The 15399-nt window shown below is 36.6% G+C and overlaps 3 protein-coding genes across 6 annotated transcripts; all 3 read left to right on the forward strand.

Annotated features, from left to right (window-relative positions):
- Nucleotides 1–627: 627 nt before the first annotated feature.
- Nucleotides 628–6566, forward strand: LOC103331890 (propionyl-CoA carboxylase). 4 transcript variants are annotated; one of them, XM_089052981.1, is made up of 15 exons: nt 667–711; nt 941–1137; nt 1283–1343; nt 1457–1658; nt 1846–1920; nt 2034–2135; nt 2315–2355; nt 2656–2769; nt 3583–3697; nt 3804–3994; nt 4081–4197; nt 4685–4765; nt 4933–5168; nt 5363–5402; nt 5708–6566. In XM_089052981.1, exons 2-15 carry the CDS (start codon nt 1103–1105, stop codon nt 6290–6292), a joined length of 1995 nt encoding a protein of 664 aa, XP_088909107.1. In that variant the 5' UTR covers nt 667–711; nt 941–1102; the 3' UTR covers nt 6293–6566. The 4 variants fall into 4 exon arrangements, with proteins under 4 accessions (XP_008232790.1, XP_088909107.1, XP_088909106.1 ...); XM_008234568.3 differs by lacking the exon at nt 941–1137 and having other exon boundaries at nt 628–711; XM_089052980.1 differs by lacking the exon at nt 667–711 and having other exon boundaries at nt 774–1046; nt 1308–1343.
- Nucleotides 6567–7096: 530 nt separating this feature from the next.
- Nucleotides 7097–8898, forward strand: PLIM2B (GATA type zinc finger transcription factor family protein). Its single transcript, XM_008234570.3, has 5 exons — nt 7097–7370; nt 7700–7796; nt 7910–7941; nt 8205–8294; nt 8409–8898. The coding sequence occupies exons 1-5, from the start codon at nt 7236–7238 to the stop codon at nt 8706–8708; spliced, it is 654 nt and encodes a 217-aa protein (XP_008232792.1). The 5' UTR covers nt 7097–7235; the 3' UTR covers nt 8709–8898.
- Nucleotides 8899–12343: 3445 nt separating this feature from the next.
- Nucleotides 12344–14977, forward strand: MYB17 (myb domain protein 17). Its single transcript, XM_008234572.3, has 3 exons — nt 12344–12613; nt 13466–13595; nt 13861–14977. Exons 1-3 carry the CDS (start codon nt 12478–12480, stop codon nt 14720–14722), a joined length of 1128 nt encoding a protein of 375 aa, XP_008232794.2. The 5' UTR covers nt 12344–12477; the 3' UTR covers nt 14723–14977.
- The last annotated feature ends 422 nt before the right edge of the window (nt 14978–15399 follow it).

Below are 15399 nucleotides of genomic sequence, written 5' to 3' on the forward strand. Positions count from 1 at the left end.
TTTTGTATGACATTCTACATAATTTGAACCTTACTACACATGCTCTTATGTCACTTGACATACGTTTATGTACACTTGCGTCTGAATTCGACCCTTTTCCCACTTTGTCAAAAGAAAAAAAAAATTATAGAAACTTAAAATTAGTACTTTAAAGATCTTGCGGATTGCCATCAATTACCAATTAGTATTGAATTGATACTTGCATTATAATATTTTATTCTAATCTTAATTTTTATGTCTAAAACCTAAAAAAAATCACTCACGAATGCGTGGGCATGGCGACATATAGAGAATAGATATACTTAATTAAGTCATGTCATCAACTTTAATAGTGGGACACGACATATTATTATTCTATAAAAGTAATTAAACAAATAATAAAAACAAACAGAAACACCAAAAATTTCTAGCAATGCCAGCTCAAGAGTCGCCATTGACACATTGTATGAAGACATTACAGCTAATCTATAACCATAACTGGAAGCAAAAAAAAAAAAAAAGATTTGGGATTAAGCGTATCAATATAGACTTTTGTAATAGAAGCGGACAATGCACAAGCATAATGGAGTAGGACCCTTAGAATAAAAAAACATGTTGCTAAAACTACAGTACAAGCAAAGCAAGCAAAAAGGCAATATAAATACTTCCCACTTATAACGTAGACGGAATATTTGCCTAAGTTTGCTCTGCCTTCTACTCCGGGCTTTCCTGGTGAGACCATCTTTCTCTTTAGCAAGAACAAAATTGATTTCATGTTTTATTCCATATAATCATTAACTAAATGGCTTAAATTCTGATTGTATGAGCTTTTACTTATCTGAATTTCCTGTTTTTGAATCACTTTCTTAGACACACAGAACCCTGTTCGTTTTTGAGTTGGAAGTACCCAGTTGAATAATTGCTGACTTGGGTTTTGTTTTTATGTCTCATATTCTTTTAGTTCTGATCATAATTGATAATTGATGCTGAGGAAGCATCTGGGCTTCATTTGTGGGGATTCTGGAAATGTTCTAGAAATGAATTTGGAGCATATACTGGCTTTGATGGTGTTTATCCTGGAAATGTTACTCAAGGACTATTGTTCTTGTTCTTGTAGGCTTATATGAATATAGATAATTTGCAGATTAGTGGGTTAACGTATCGTCCTTTCTTTTTTATTCTTTATTTGATTGTTGGGATGCATACTGGTATTAAATGGAAAGTCATAAGAAAATGCAACCTAACCCATTAGCATCAATACATATTACATTAATACAAAACCATTTCATACTGTTAATGCCAGCACACTGATGACAATGGAAATTCAGGAAGTGGATGGGATTCGTAATTGCGTGATCAAGCTGGTTAGTGTTATTATTCTTATTTCCTTTTGTCTGCCTTAAGTAATTTTAACTTCAAAGTTTCATCTGGTTTGTCAAAGATTCAGAGAATTGATTATGTTGAGTTTGAACTGCAGAGGGAGAATTCTCAAAAAAGAAGGGACAAGGTTTACATTGGCTGTGGAGCTGGGTTTGGAGGTGACAGGCCCTTTGCAGCTCTTAAATTGCTACAGAGGGTCAAAGAACTGAACTATATTGTGCTTGAATGCCTAGCAGAGCGCACCCTTGCTGAACGGTATCAAGTTATGGTGTCAGGTGGCGATGGTTATGACTCTAGGAGTACGTGTCTATGATTCATGGATGGTTATGAAATTCTTCATAGTCTTTTTATACCTCTTTGATATTGTGCTAATCTTCTTGAATGAGAATTTGTCATACAGTTCATAAGAAGTTTCCAAATAAATTCTCAATTTTGCTAACATTGGACACTTCAGTTGGTCACTCTCGTACTTTTCCATGAGTGCAGTTTCTGATTGGATGCACTTGCTCCTACCTTTGGCTGTTGAGAGAGGAACTTGCATAATCACCAACATGGGTGCAAGTGAGAAACTAAACAAATGCAGTCTGCAAAGTTCTACTTCTTTTATGATTGCAAAATTCTACTTACTGAAGCTTTTTCTTTGTCTAAATATTATATTTTGTTTTTCTGGCAAGTGGATCCGCATGGGGCACAGGAAAAGGTTATAGAAATATCCAGCAGCTTGGGGCTTAGTGTTTCTGTTGCTGTGGCTCATGAGATTACTGTTCCAAACACAGGTAATCGATAGTAAAAGGGACTAAGTAGACTATATATCTATGGGGATCCTCAGACCAATATAACACAGTCCTTTCAACAGAGGCTTATTACAGGACTGTATTATGTACATATCTTTCCTTGTTATATAAACACAGGGCTTCTATTTATTGTAACAAAAATGTTTCCATTGTCTGTGTAGGTTCAGGATCGTCTCATGAGAAGTCATATATCATGGAAGGTGTAAGAATCTGGTACTCTTGCATTTAACTTTCGTTGGTAAATGATGATAGTATATACAATGTTTGTTTTTCGTTTCCTGTTGGCATCACATGTTAGTCACACAATTTATGGGCACCCTTCCTTTCCATGAATATTTTACTCCTGCAATCATGGGAGTGTGCAAAGTAGTGTCAATATTCTATATTTCTTCCAAATCAGATGAAGATTGAGTTTGATCCATAGATATTGATTCCTCTTCTCTTTTCCTTTATATTGTACTTGTGAAAGGTGGATCTCATATTTTTGTTCTAATTTGTGAAGGGTATTAGCACGTATTTGGGAGCAGCTCCAATTGTTGAATGTCTGGAAAAGTATCAACCAAACGTAATAATTACTTCAAGGGTTGCAGATGCTGCCTTATTTTTAGCACCTATGGTATGAAATTTGATCATTTAGGAATGTTATTTTCCTAGGAAGAATCCCATAGCCTTGTTTGAGGATGTGGCGACTTGAACCCAAGCATTGAGCAAGGGAGAGACTCCCACTTACCACCACACGACACCAAGTGGTGTTGGTAACTCAAGCTTGTTTTGTTGTTATGCAAATGTTTTACTGTTATTTTTTTGTATATACTAAATCATCCATGCCAATGTAATCTTGGTTTCAATTTGACTAAACTAGGTCAACCTTAAAACCTATGTAATCTTTTCTGGTCCAACCATAATGACCTATACAAGGCCATATTATCTGTTGATTGAAAAAAAGGTCATACTATCTATTGATCCTTTGTGATCATATGGATGGGTCGCTTCAATTTCCCAAGACTTTATTTCATTACAATTTCCACCCATGTTAGTTTTGCCCTTCCTCAGACTTTCATTCTCCTTGGTTTTAGTCATCAAGATTGAAATTCAATTCGAAGATGAAATTAAGATTTTAAAATATGTACCACTTATTATAAACACTGAAATGTTGGTGAAGTTATTTAGTTAAAGAAGGGTATTTTACATCAAAGATGACTGCAGTGATTGAGCAACATCATATTTTTCTTTCTCTGGTAAAATCATGCAAGTTAACTATTTCAAACAAACATCGTTTAAGTGGATTTTGGACCTAATATCTTGGTGGTAATTATATCGTTTAAGTGACACTATAAAACATTTAGTCCTCTTGCATTGTTAATTTTTTTTTAATGTAGTTATTTCCTTTGAGAAGGAATGCTGAATGGTTATACTGGGGCATGATTAGATCTACGAACTCGGTTGGAACTGGGATAGTTTGGAGCAGCTAGCACAAGGGTCTTTGGCTGGCCATCTTCTAGAGTGTGGTTGTCAACTAACAGGAGGCTACTTCATGCACCCAGGTGAGATTTTGTTTAAGTTAAACTTCATCCTAGCACAGTACGATAAAATTGCAATTTGTTTTCATGTTTATATGACTGCTTTATGCATTTCTTTTCATTCTTGTAGGAGACAAGTCTCGAAATATGTCTTCCTCTCAACTCCTGGATTTGTCACTCCCTTATGCTGAAATAAGCTCTGATGGAAAAGTATTTGTAGCGAAGGCAGAGGGCACTGGTGGGGTTTTAAATTTCAGTACTTGTGCTGAACAACTTCTTTATGAGGTTGGGGATCCAGGTGCTTATATCACTCCTGATGTGGTAAGTTATATGAGTGTATTCAAGCATTTATTATGGAACATAGGGCAGAATTAAGAAGAAAACAAATATCATGTTCTCTACCGCAGATAATTGATATTCGGGATGTTTCATTCTACCCCTTATCAAGTTGTAAGGTTCTCTGTGCTGGAGCAAAACCATCTGCGGTATCAGTGCCTGATAAACTTCTACGGTTGGTACCGAAGGTAACATTCTTATGGTTTATAGAAAAGTTTGAACTAATGGATAAAGATGAAGGATTGAATTTCAAAAGTATCATGGTTTTTCTTTCTAGTTCAAGTTGGGTAGATATGGTGCTTGTGTAAAGTCCTTTTTGAGCAACTTAATTTTACAAAATATATCACTTTTATCGGGCTTTGTGATCTAGGCCTGTAACCTCCTTTTATTGTCCTTAGCTGCACGCCTTAGGGAAAAGTATTTTGCTCTTCAGTAAGAAATATGTTATGGGTTTGTGTTCCCTCATATAATGCTACAAGAGCCAACATTTCACTTTTTATGATATAGTGCTTATCCGCCACTAATTTAAGCAAGTCTTGCCGTGTGTTATTGGTAGCTCTTCCTCTATTTTGTTTTAATTTCGAATATGCAGTTAATTTTTTCTATATGTAAGAACTTTAATACTGTGTTGGCTGGTTTCTTGTTTGGCTAACACTCCATTTTCCTAGTTTTCAGGACTATGGTTGGAAAGGATGGGGAGAAATATCCTATGGGGGATATGAATGTGTTAAACGTGCTAAAGCTGCTGAGTTTCTGGTAAATAAACTTAAAACCTTTGTATTGTGTCACTGTTATTCCTTTTAATTGCATGTATCACTGTGTAGTTGGTTTTGACTTTTTTGAATGACATCCTTTATATTGGTTGAGCTTTACTTGAAAAACTCCAATCAGTTTAGCTATTTCTTGTTTCCATATTATATTAGGTTAGATCATGGATGGAAGAAGTAATTCCTGGAGTTAGCAGCCATGTAGTTTCTTATATAATTGGGCTTGATAGCCTGAAGGCAACCAGTCTTAGTGACAGTGCTTCATCTCGGATGGTTAGCGATATTAGGCTACGCATGGATGGGTTATTCAAGCTGAAGGAACACGCAGTCAATTTTGTTAGAGAGTTCACTGCTTTATATACAAATGGACCAGCTGGTGGTGGTGGTATCAGGTAAATCTCCTATCAGCTTTTGCATCATTTTTGCCTCCCAGATGAGCAGCTTGTGGCTTAAGAAATCCCACTGAGACCTTGTTTTCCTTTATATTGCTATGAGTGAGACCTTTGCTGAAAACTGAACTAGGACTAACTAATTGACAGCCTTTTAAATTGTCTGTTTCTTGATTATACTGTGTTACTCAATGCAGCACTGGACACAAGAAAGAGATCATCCTTGAAAAATATCTGGTATTTGCTTGCTCTCTCCTTCCCTCTTGAGTTATAAATCCTTTTGGTTTTTGGTCTAATCTGCTGAACTTGAAACTTTGACCATAAGTAGCATATTCTCGTCATTAGTTATTACCCCACTCCCCTTTCTTCTTATTGCACCCCATGATGTTGACTTCCAAATCCAGTCCAACCAAACTTCTAGCAGTTTTGACTGATAAGATTAGGTTTTTTTTATCAAACTGGTGACAGATTTTTGTTACACATAATCAATGTGGCAGAAGTGAAGAAATTCTGAAGAAAAACTTATTTGTTTGGTCTTTCAGGTCAAGCGTGAACATGTACTCTGGCAGACAGCAGTAAAGCACACCACAGCATTAACATCAAATATCTGTCTTCCGCATGAGTCTGGATTGTCAATTACACAAGCAAATGAAGTTCAATCTTCTACCAATTCTGATAGTCCATTTATTGGAAGTGCAATCTCTCCTGCTCCATCTGGCCACAAGATTCCACTCTATGATATAGCACATGTCCGAGCTGGAGACAAAGGAAATGACTTGAATTTTTCCATCATCCCGCATTTTCCTCCAGATATAGAGAGGTTAAAGTCAATCATAACACCCCAGTGGGTAAAGAAAGTAGTCTCAGCCCTTCTGAATTCCTCTCCATTCCCGGACATGGATGCTATCAATGAAAGAGACAAATGGGTCAATGAAAATGTAAAGGTGGAAATTTATGAAGTTAAGGGAATCCGATCTTTAAACGTTGTGGTTCGGGACATTCTTGATGGCGGTGTGAACTGCTCTAGAAGGATTGACCGGCACGGAAAGACCATCTCAGATCTCATACTATGCCAGCAAGTTCTATTGCCTCCATGGCTGGGTCGTTCAAATACTCTTATAGCATGATTTGCTCTACTGGGGTGAGTTTTGCAGTAAAACTTTTTTTTTTCCACACATGTATACCCAATTTGCTTTTCTTTAAACAGGCATATAATATACCTTTTTTTGGGTCAAGAGCATATATTGAACATAGTCAATCTTTTTTTTCTTTCTTTCTCCAATTTGTATTCAGAGTTCAATGTGAAATAATTTTATTCTCAACATTCCTTGTTATGATGATTTGTAAGATATAGTTTGGTTCAGAACTTCAGATAAATGAAAATAAAGTTATGTTTGGCCAGTTTGATTTTGCTGAAGAAACATTTATGGCACTCCAATCTGTATACTTTTCAATAGAAGGGACTTTTTTTCTCTTTGAGAAGTAAAAATAGCAAGGATTCTTGAAGAGGCAAGGGTTCACTGGCTCCAGATAAAATAACCTATTTGCCTGAACAGTATCTATCTTTTGCCATTACTAATCAGATGGTTGGCCCTTGCAAATTTGCAATTTCAACAGTTTGGAGTGATTCACACATCTCATTGGGCAATTAAAAGCATACTATTTTTAACAAACATAACTACCAACAACCAAATAGCAAAATAGTTGGCTATCATTTTGTCATCTCAAATATAAATGTCTTATTTTCTCTTGAAAAGGTCAGGGCACTAGCCTTGTTTTACTCCAATCCAGTCGGATAAGTTCCACAATTAGGGGCATAAATTACTCCATTCACTTGTCTTCCATTTACTAGCATTTCAAAATCCATTATAATCTGATATAAATTAAGTTTTGTTTAGACAAATCAGAGACTTTGTTCAATCCCATTTGGATTTGTCTGAGGTGCCGGTAGCAAGCACGGTGCTTCTTCCCGTGATCAACTTCTTTCTGATCCCTCAGGCATCTGAGTTGAAGACCATTTTCAACAATATTTTGGGGGAATTTTTTAGATCTCTTTGAAGAAAGAAAACAATGGCATTTACAGGAACTCTGGATAAATGCAAGGCTTGTGATAAGACTGTTTATGTGGTTGATATGTTGTCCCTTGAAGGACTACCTTATCATAAATCCTGCTTCAAATGCAGCCACTGCAAAGGATTTCTCTCGGTACATATATTTCTCTCTCGTCACATTTTACCTGTGTTTTAATTTTGCAACACACGTATGTATGTATTTTTTTTTTTAGTTTTGCTTCGGCTTAGGCGTGAACGATTGTCAACCATTGATTGATTTGTAAAACTTACGTCAACGGTTCACAATCATCCATATGATTGAGCAGAACAAATTTACAAGGCAGTTAATGGCACTGAGACATGGACATTTGCGAAGTTAATTTTTGATATTTATGACCAAGTCTTGATTCATTTGAAAGATCACAAACCCTTGGTTGAATATCATCCAAATATGCAAATGGTTAAGAAAAAATATTTTGACAGATGAGCACCTATTCCTCCATGGATGGAGTCCTCTACTGCAAACCTCATTTTGAGCAGCTTTTCAAAGAATCTGGGAATTTCAGCAAGAATTTCCAACGTGAGACTTTTCCCTTGTCTTTACTTCTTTTAGTTTTTTTAGCTAATATGCATCATTAACAGATAATCCTCTGTTTGCTAACATTAGTTGTTTTCTGATGAATTTTGTTGCAGCAAAGTCTGCTGAGAAGCAAAATGAACAACTGGTATGTATTTTCATTGTCACATGCATCTATATCCTATGCCAAGAAAAAAACATATTGTCCATTGACCATCGTCACCAACCATTAGATTTTTAAATCCGATGGTTGGCATTCAAACTTAGTTTAAATCCAGAGAAAGTATTTTGCTTTCTAGGATGAATGTCAACCATTGGATTTTGACCAAACATATATATATATATATATATATATATATATTGATCTTAAAATTGCAGAGGTATTAATATGAACTGTGATACTTTCAACAGAATAGGGCCCCCAGCAAACTCTCCTCCATGTTCTCTGGAACCCTAGACAAGTGTGCAACTTGCTCAAAGACAGTCTATCCACTGGAGAAGGTAACCCAAAGGAAATTTTAGTTTCTTCTTCCACAAGCAAACACAAACTAGCTAGGTTTAAGGATTGAGAAATTTAATTATTTTTCATTTTCTCTGATGCTCTAATTTAAACAGGTGACATTGGAGGGAGAAAGTTACCACAAGTCATGCTTCAGGTGTGCTCATGGGGGCTGCCCTCTTACACATTCATCCTATGCTGCTCTTGATGGAGTTCTTTACTGCAAGCACCATTTTTCTCAGCTCTTCCTGGAGAAAGGAAATTACAGCCATGTCCTCCAGGCTGCTGCAAACAGGAAAAATGCACTAGCTACTGAGCCAGCTGCTGCAGAAGCCCCTCCTGAGCCACAACCAGAACCAACAACAGAACCAGAATCTAAGGACCAGACCGACCAACCACCACCAGAGGAATCTTAAGATGCATTTTGCCACAAATTCCTTGCCTTTCAGAGCTACCTGAACTTTTTCTTTTTCTTTCTTTCTTTTGGGAGCAAGCTATCCCATCTTGTTCAAATATATGTATAACTTGTTCACAGATTACTTTGAGACTGTAAGCTGATTTTTGGTGGGTTGTGTTTAAACAAAATCATCATGGATATTAGTTGTATCCTCTTTTTTGTTTCAATTTTTATTGAGAAATTAATGTGGGAAATTTAATATTTGTACCAATTCAAATAAGTTATTTTTTATTGGGTTCATGATTCTAATGAATTGGGAAATTATCAGAAAACAGTGCTCCTATAGCCTTTCCGTTGTCAATTTTTGTAATTTTTTTAGGGCTTTTCACATGTAAGCCCGTAAATAGAGCCCAAAAGATAGAAAAACCCTACAACACCCAAATCTTAGGAAAAAAAACTTATTTGACTTTTCAAATGGACTGAATATACCATACAAGCCTTGAAAAACCTAAAAGACTACAACAATGTCATCCGTGTATTTTTTTTCTAAAAATCTTAATGCAAGGATAATAATGATATTTCACACATCATTCAAATTATAGGTTTTAGTGTTTATATATAAATTCAATGCATATATAATGGTGCCTAAAGTGATCCATACTATTGTAAATCTTTTCATTAGAAGAAAAAGAAAAACAGTGAGAATTCATTGCTCCAATTCCCAAATTCACTTTCTTTCTTCCTACATAATTTTTAGTTGTACATCAAGAGAGAGAAACTTAAAAGAGGAGAAAAGCAAAAGCAAATTTTTTTTTTTAAAAAAAAAAACTTTATTCCTTAATAATTTGGTGCAAGAAATGTTTAGCACACATTCCACTTTTATATAAAACTTCATCATATTGTCTGGACTTAATTCATCATATGAGCTATCATTGTCTAACCTTGCCAACAAAGTATAGTTGTGATACATGCTAGGATCTTGCTCGCTGCGGCATATATACCTTGTAGAATAACTATACCCAAATATTACAAGCAAACATACCTGTTGGTGGGAAAAATCACTTTTTTAAAGCTAGCTTTTATTGAATGCTTCCAAAGGAGATCTCATACTGTTTTTTCCCTTCGGTTTTTTGTTCCACTTTCAAGATTTTTGTACATATCTACTACTAGAATCACTTTCTCAAAGCTATTTTTTTCCTTGTACTATTGGGGTCTGCGACACCCTTTGGTGCTTTTTAGATAAGTTGGTTTTCTTACTTGTTAGACAAGAAACAACCTTTTAATCTATGCAGATTGCAGAAACAATTCTGTTTTTTTTAATAGTAAAGAAACAACTTTTTATTTCCTTGGTTATGCTCATGGTCAAGGGGTAGACCTGACAGAATCTGCAGCTACCATTTGGGAGGGCACCTTGGTTGGAAATAGAAGTGGTTTTGCTTGCTTGGGCAGCAAGCATTGTGGTTTGAACATCCCTCTCCACAGAAAAACTAATGTTGATTTTGTAAGCAACGCAATGATGATTCTAGCTGGAATTAATAGGTTTTCATGCTTAGTGGTCATTTTACTAAACGTCTACATCAAAATTATGGAATCTAACATTTCCGTACTACTATTTGAAAGTGCTGGAAATGGAAATGTGTTGACCAAAACCCCAACAAAACTTTATCTTTTTGAAATCATAATGCAAAACCTTGCTTGAGGAGGTGATTATCAAACCTAATTTACACTACGAAAAAGAAGATTGAACTCACGTGTAAAGAGCCGAACAACTCAAAATGAAAATTAAACAAACCTCTTACTCCTTTTCAAGTGCAAAAAACCACAAATCAAAACACATACTTACCATCCAATTTCAAGTGTCAAATTTGCATCACATGCTGTTCATCAATTATTTTAAAAACTTGATCAAGTGATTTATACTTTAGAAGCCTTTGGTAAACAAAACAAAGTCCTTAGGCATTCAATTAATGTGTGAACAGTACAAGCATGAAGTACCAGCCGACAACAAAAGAAAAACAGGCCAACTCTGAAATCTCAAGACCTTCAACCTTCCTTCCATATCTCTCGTCTCTCTGCCATATATATTTATTGCTTGACCCCAGCCAGCCACAGTTCTCACTCATCCCTAGCTACCTACAAACCTAATGCTCCACCGCCTAATAAAGAGAAATATTAGATAAACAAGCAAAACTGTTGGCTTCTTGTCCACTTATTTTTCTCACCATTACAAATTTTTCTTTATATATAAAAAAATAAAAAAATAAAAACCTATTCCATTATCCATGCCTCCCATGAAATTTTTCATCCATCTCTGATCAGGTCTCAGCTATTTATGTCATGGTATAAATGTTTGCAAGACCAGTAATTTAATCCTGACACAGATGAACATGTTGGTATAGGAGATTTTCACTGCACCATGTAGATTATTATTTTTGTATGTGTAGCATATATGAACATGTCACATGACTCTCTGTACTTTCTGTCAACATGAAATTTATTTATATAAAAAAAATTAAAAGAGGAAAAAGGAAATGGCAAAGATGAGCATGAACCAAAGGAGTAGAGTAACATGGGGTTGCAGAAACTTGACTTTGAAAGTTCAATTGACCACATTTATTAGATTGGGATTGAAATGGACTTTGCCCCACTTTTTCCAAATTTGACTTCTCTCTGACTCTCCTCAACTTCCTCAATCCAATTTCAAACAGCAAACATAGAAATTATTCACTTACAGGGAAAAAAAAAATTAAATGAACTCTTGATTATTATGATAATTGTGAAAATATTCAATGAAATATATAAAATTTGGTTAAAGCATTATTTCTATTGAGGCAGAGCATTTATAATAAAGCCTGTAATCTAATAAATATTTTCAAATCCATGCAATGAGCCAACAGAGAAAACTGAGCAAACCCACAGTTAATTTCTTCTTCTCCTCCACTTCCTCAAGTTTCGAACCAATCGAACGAGGGTTGCTCTGCATGCAAGCATGAAAAATGGAGAAGAAAAGATCTTGATTAGTTTTCCACTTCCATTTCCTGAGTGACCAACCATGGTCTAATTGGCTTAGCTAGATTTAATGGGTAGTATCTAAAATTTCTTATAAATTAAGAAACATAAAGGAAAATGGAAATGCATGGTCATTTCATGTCTTGGTGTGTCCGTACTCTGCAGACTGCAGGTCATTGTCTTTGCCATTAATGCCTTCCAAGTTCTTCTCTCTCTGTCTCTGTCTCTCTCTCTCTAAATAAATATTACTCTGTCTTTCTGTGTGAGAATCCACCATTAATGTTGTCACTGTCATCTTCCCTGCATTTGGCTTTTCTCTCTTTCCAGTTGAGTGTAAATGAAAACCTCAAAAAAAAAAAAAAAGAAATCCCACCATTAACTCTCTTTCATTGTTGGGGCCAAGTCTTTAACTTTTCAATGATGATACAATATTTTCTCTCTCTCTCTGCGTACCACCAAACCCCAAACATTTATTGCAAAACACAGCTTGAAACTAGCTGAACTTGTACATCCTTTCCTTTCAGACAACCCACATCCATAATTCTATATATTAAATATATATCACCTTCTCCTTTTTCATCCAGATAGAGATCAAACTCCAGCATTAATTTGCAAATCCTCTTTTCTCCTCATAAAGATAAGGGTGTGTGGAGCTTTAAATTGGGTTACTTGGGATCTTTATTGTTGGTGTTTGGTAGTGGTGGATTGGTGGAGGGTGGTGGTTGTGGTTGTGTGTCTCTCACTGTCTCTGTGTTGGGAATTAAAAGGGTGTGTGAGATATGGGAAGGTCTCCTTGTTGTGACAATAGAGGATTGAAGAGGGGGCCATGGTCAGCTGAAGAGGATGAGGCTCTTCTGAACTATATCAACAAGAATAATGGCCATGGCAGCTGGCGCTCTCTCCCCAAGCTTGCAGGTTTCTTTGGGTGTTTCTTACTTTCCTTCTTTCTGTATGTTAGTTTCTGTCTTGGTTTGGTCCATATTGCCTTTTGACACCCAAAAGTTGCTGCTTTAGTTTGTTGTTTTCTGATGTCAAAGAAAAGCTCTTTCATGTGATGTAAAGGACATCTTAAAGTGCTAACTTAACAGTGTCAAGTTTTTCTTCATGTCTACTGAGTCAGATGGTTGTGCTTGAACTTTGAGGGACTAGGAGTGATGGGTTTTAGTCTTTGGTCCCAGAGGCCCCATTAACCTCTTGGCTTACTTGAAATTATGTTCTTTTTTATAAGTTGGTTTGCAAAAATCAAATCTGTTTACCACTTTCCCCTTGTTCTTTTCCTCTTTTTCTTTGGTGAATGAGTTAAATTATAGTTACCTTCCCCTTCTGTATGTGTTTTTATTTACAGTTTGCAAGCAAATCTGTTTATTACTTTCCCCTTATTCTTTTCCTCTTTCTTTTTCATTTTGGTGTGTGTGGATGAATACGCTGAACCAAAGTTACTTTGAGAAAATTTCACCATTAGTCCAGGTTAATCGTTTTCTCAACCTTTATTTTGTGTTGAAGAAAACCAGATAGATATTTCTTTAAAAAGGTTGTTTTGCTGCCTTCTTTGTTTACATTTTGTATGGTTCTGTACAAGTATAATTGCTTTTGACTCTTTTCATGTCTGGCTCCCCTTTTCTCTGAGTTGTCTTGGATCTTATGTTTAAAACATTATAGGAAGTTGGGGGTAAATCCAAATAATTAATATTGTGCTTGATTAGTTCATTTTTAGTTTAAGATTCTTGGTCTTGTTCATATATTGAGTGTGGTTTTCTCTTTCAACAGGTCTTCTACGCTGTGGGAAGAGTTGTCGGCTCAGGTGGACAAATTATCTTAGGCCAGACATTAAAAGAGGCCCCTTCACCAAGGATGAAGAGAAGCTTATCATGCAGCTTCATGGCATACTCGGAAACAGGTAGTACATTTGCGATTCTCGGCTTGCTTTCGAACTGTGATACGCCCATCTTTTGGAAATTTAGAACTGATTTGCCTTTCGTTAACTGTGTATTAAACAACACAAGACATTAAGACCACGTGAAGACCAACTTGTCATTCATATTATGTGATGAAAAACACATGAAAAGTTACAGCATATTCTGAATATCATGCTATGATTGAATCTGTTGCAGAAAATTTGTCCTGTTTCTCACTCTCTTGCTTGTATCAAAAACAATTTTCAGGTGGGCTGCTATAGCTTCTCAGTTGCCTGGAAGAACTGACAATGAGATCAAGAATTTATGGAACACACACCTGAAGAAGCGTCTCCTCCTCATGGGGATTGATCCACAAACACATAAGCCCGTTGACTCTAACTGTTTAACTAGCACAGCACCTGCTTCCCTGGCCACCCGTCACATGGCACAATGGGAGAGTGCTAGGCTTGAAGCTGAGGCTCGGCTTTCCAGGGAGTCATCACTCTTCAGCCAACCTCCGGAGAAATCTGAGCCTGACTATTTTCTACGCTTATGGAACTCTGAAGTTGGAGAAGCATTCAGAAACCTCACTACCGTGGATAAATCTGCATGCCCTAGCCCCATTTCTCAGGCATCTTCGTCGACGAAATGTGGATCAGTGTCAGCTGTGACAACAGAAGTTGGCAACACCTTCACAGGGTCATCAACCATGGCCGGAGACCAAAACGAGGATATGGAAGACAAGATTTGCCAGACCAACACTGAAGATGTGGGACACAATATTTGCCAGACCAACACTGAAGATGTGGGATACAAGATTTGCCAGACCAACGCTGAAGATTTGGAATACAAGAGTTGCCAGACCAACACTGAAGATATGGGATACAAGATCTTCCAATCCAACACTGAAGATGTGGAGTACAAGCCCTGGCGGTTGAACACCAAAGATGTGATGGCCGGGTCGGACTCCTCATGTTCCAATGATTTAGAGGACTCGTCGGACACTGCATTGCAGCTGCTGCTGAATTTCCCCATTAACAATGACATGAGCTTCCTTGAAGACAATGTGGATGACTATGCAACAACTTCTGCTAGGTGGACACCCAATTCTTTCATTTGCCCCCTCTGAAGCAGGCTTCGGAGGTTCTTTTTTGAGGATGCTGTTCGAATTTTTGGTGGTTGTCTTCTATAAGCTGTCAATTTAGTTAGAGAGCTAAGAGTAAGGTTCCTGTTTTGATACATTTTAGCTTACAAGTTAGAGGCAGTGCTGTTACCACTAAGTAGGCTTTCCTTAACAAATCTTAGTTTGTTCAGGATTCAGTATATATAGTAGATACATATTCCTCAATCCTTTCAGACATGAATTAACTAGTTATATCTCTCATATTGTCTTAATGACATATATAATTTTGATGCTCCAAGAACACAGCTTGGGGTTGGCTTAAAACTATTTAAAATTCTAATATACTGGTGCCCCTGCATAGGAAATGCCAGATGCCGTTACTATACAGAGGAAGTAGGCTTTGTCATTGCCATGCTCTGGTTCAGTTCAGATACTCTTATTGCCTGTTATCTGCCTGGTGTTTGGTCCCTTTTTTTTTTTTCTCCGGTTTCTTGAAAGCTTTGTTTTGAAAGCTGAGCAAACCCCGTGAGGCTATAATCCACCGTCAAGTTCCGGGTGATTACAAGTCATAGAAGATAGCTTCCCAACAGTATATTGCAATTTGAAAACTCATTTACTGATTGGGAACTGCTGTTGGCATTCCAAAAATGTCATTCTGCACTCCTCTGGTATAAAACGAGAAG

The sequence above is a fragment of the Prunus mume genome, linkage group LG5 (genome assembly GCF_029339155.1).
Source record: "Prunus mume cultivar Tortuosa linkage group LG5, ASM2933915v1, whole genome shotgun sequence".
Classification (NCBI taxonomy): domain Eukaryota; kingdom Viridiplantae; phylum Streptophyta; class Magnoliopsida; order Rosales; family Rosaceae; genus Prunus; species Prunus mume.

Excerpts from the sequence above, each read along its gene's own strand:
- MYB17 (XM_008234572.3), top strand. The coding sequence starts at position 12,478 with ATGGGAAGGTCTCCTTGTTGTGACAATAGAGGATTGAAGAGGGGGCCA. Across the intron at positions 12,614-13,465 it reads CTCTCTCCCCAAGCTTGCAG|GTCTTCTACGCTGTGGGAAG; the intron begins GTTTCTTTGGGT and ends CTCTTTCAACAG. Across the intron at positions 13,596-13,860 it reads CATGGCATACTCGGAAACAG|GTGGGCTGCTATAGCTTCTC; the intron begins GTAGTACATTTG and ends AACAATTTTCAG.
- LOC103331890 (XM_089052980.1), top strand. The coding sequence starts at position 963 with ATGCTGAGGAAGCATCTGGGCTTCATTTGTGGGGATTCTGGAAATGTT. Across the intron at positions 2,136-2,314 it reads GATTACTGTTCCAAACACAG|GTTCAGGATCGTCTCATGAG; the intron begins GTAATCGATAGT and ends TTGTCTGTGTAG. Across the intron at positions 2,770-3,582 it reads CCTTATTTTTAGCACCTATG|ATCTACGAACTCGGTTGGAA; the intron begins GTATGAAATTTG and ends GGGCATGATTAG.
- PLIM2B (XM_008234570.3), top strand. The coding sequence starts at position 7,236 with ATGGCATTTACAGGAACTCTGGATAAATGCAAGGCTTGTGATAAGACT. Across the intron at positions 7,942-8,204 it reads AGAAGCAAAATGAACAACTG|AATAGGGCCCCCAGCAAACT; the intron begins GTATGTATTTTC and ends TACTTTCAACAG. Across the intron at positions 8,295-8,408 it reads CAGTCTATCCACTGGAGAAG|GTGACATTGGAGGGAGAAAG; the intron begins GTAACCCAAAGG and ends TAATTTAAACAG.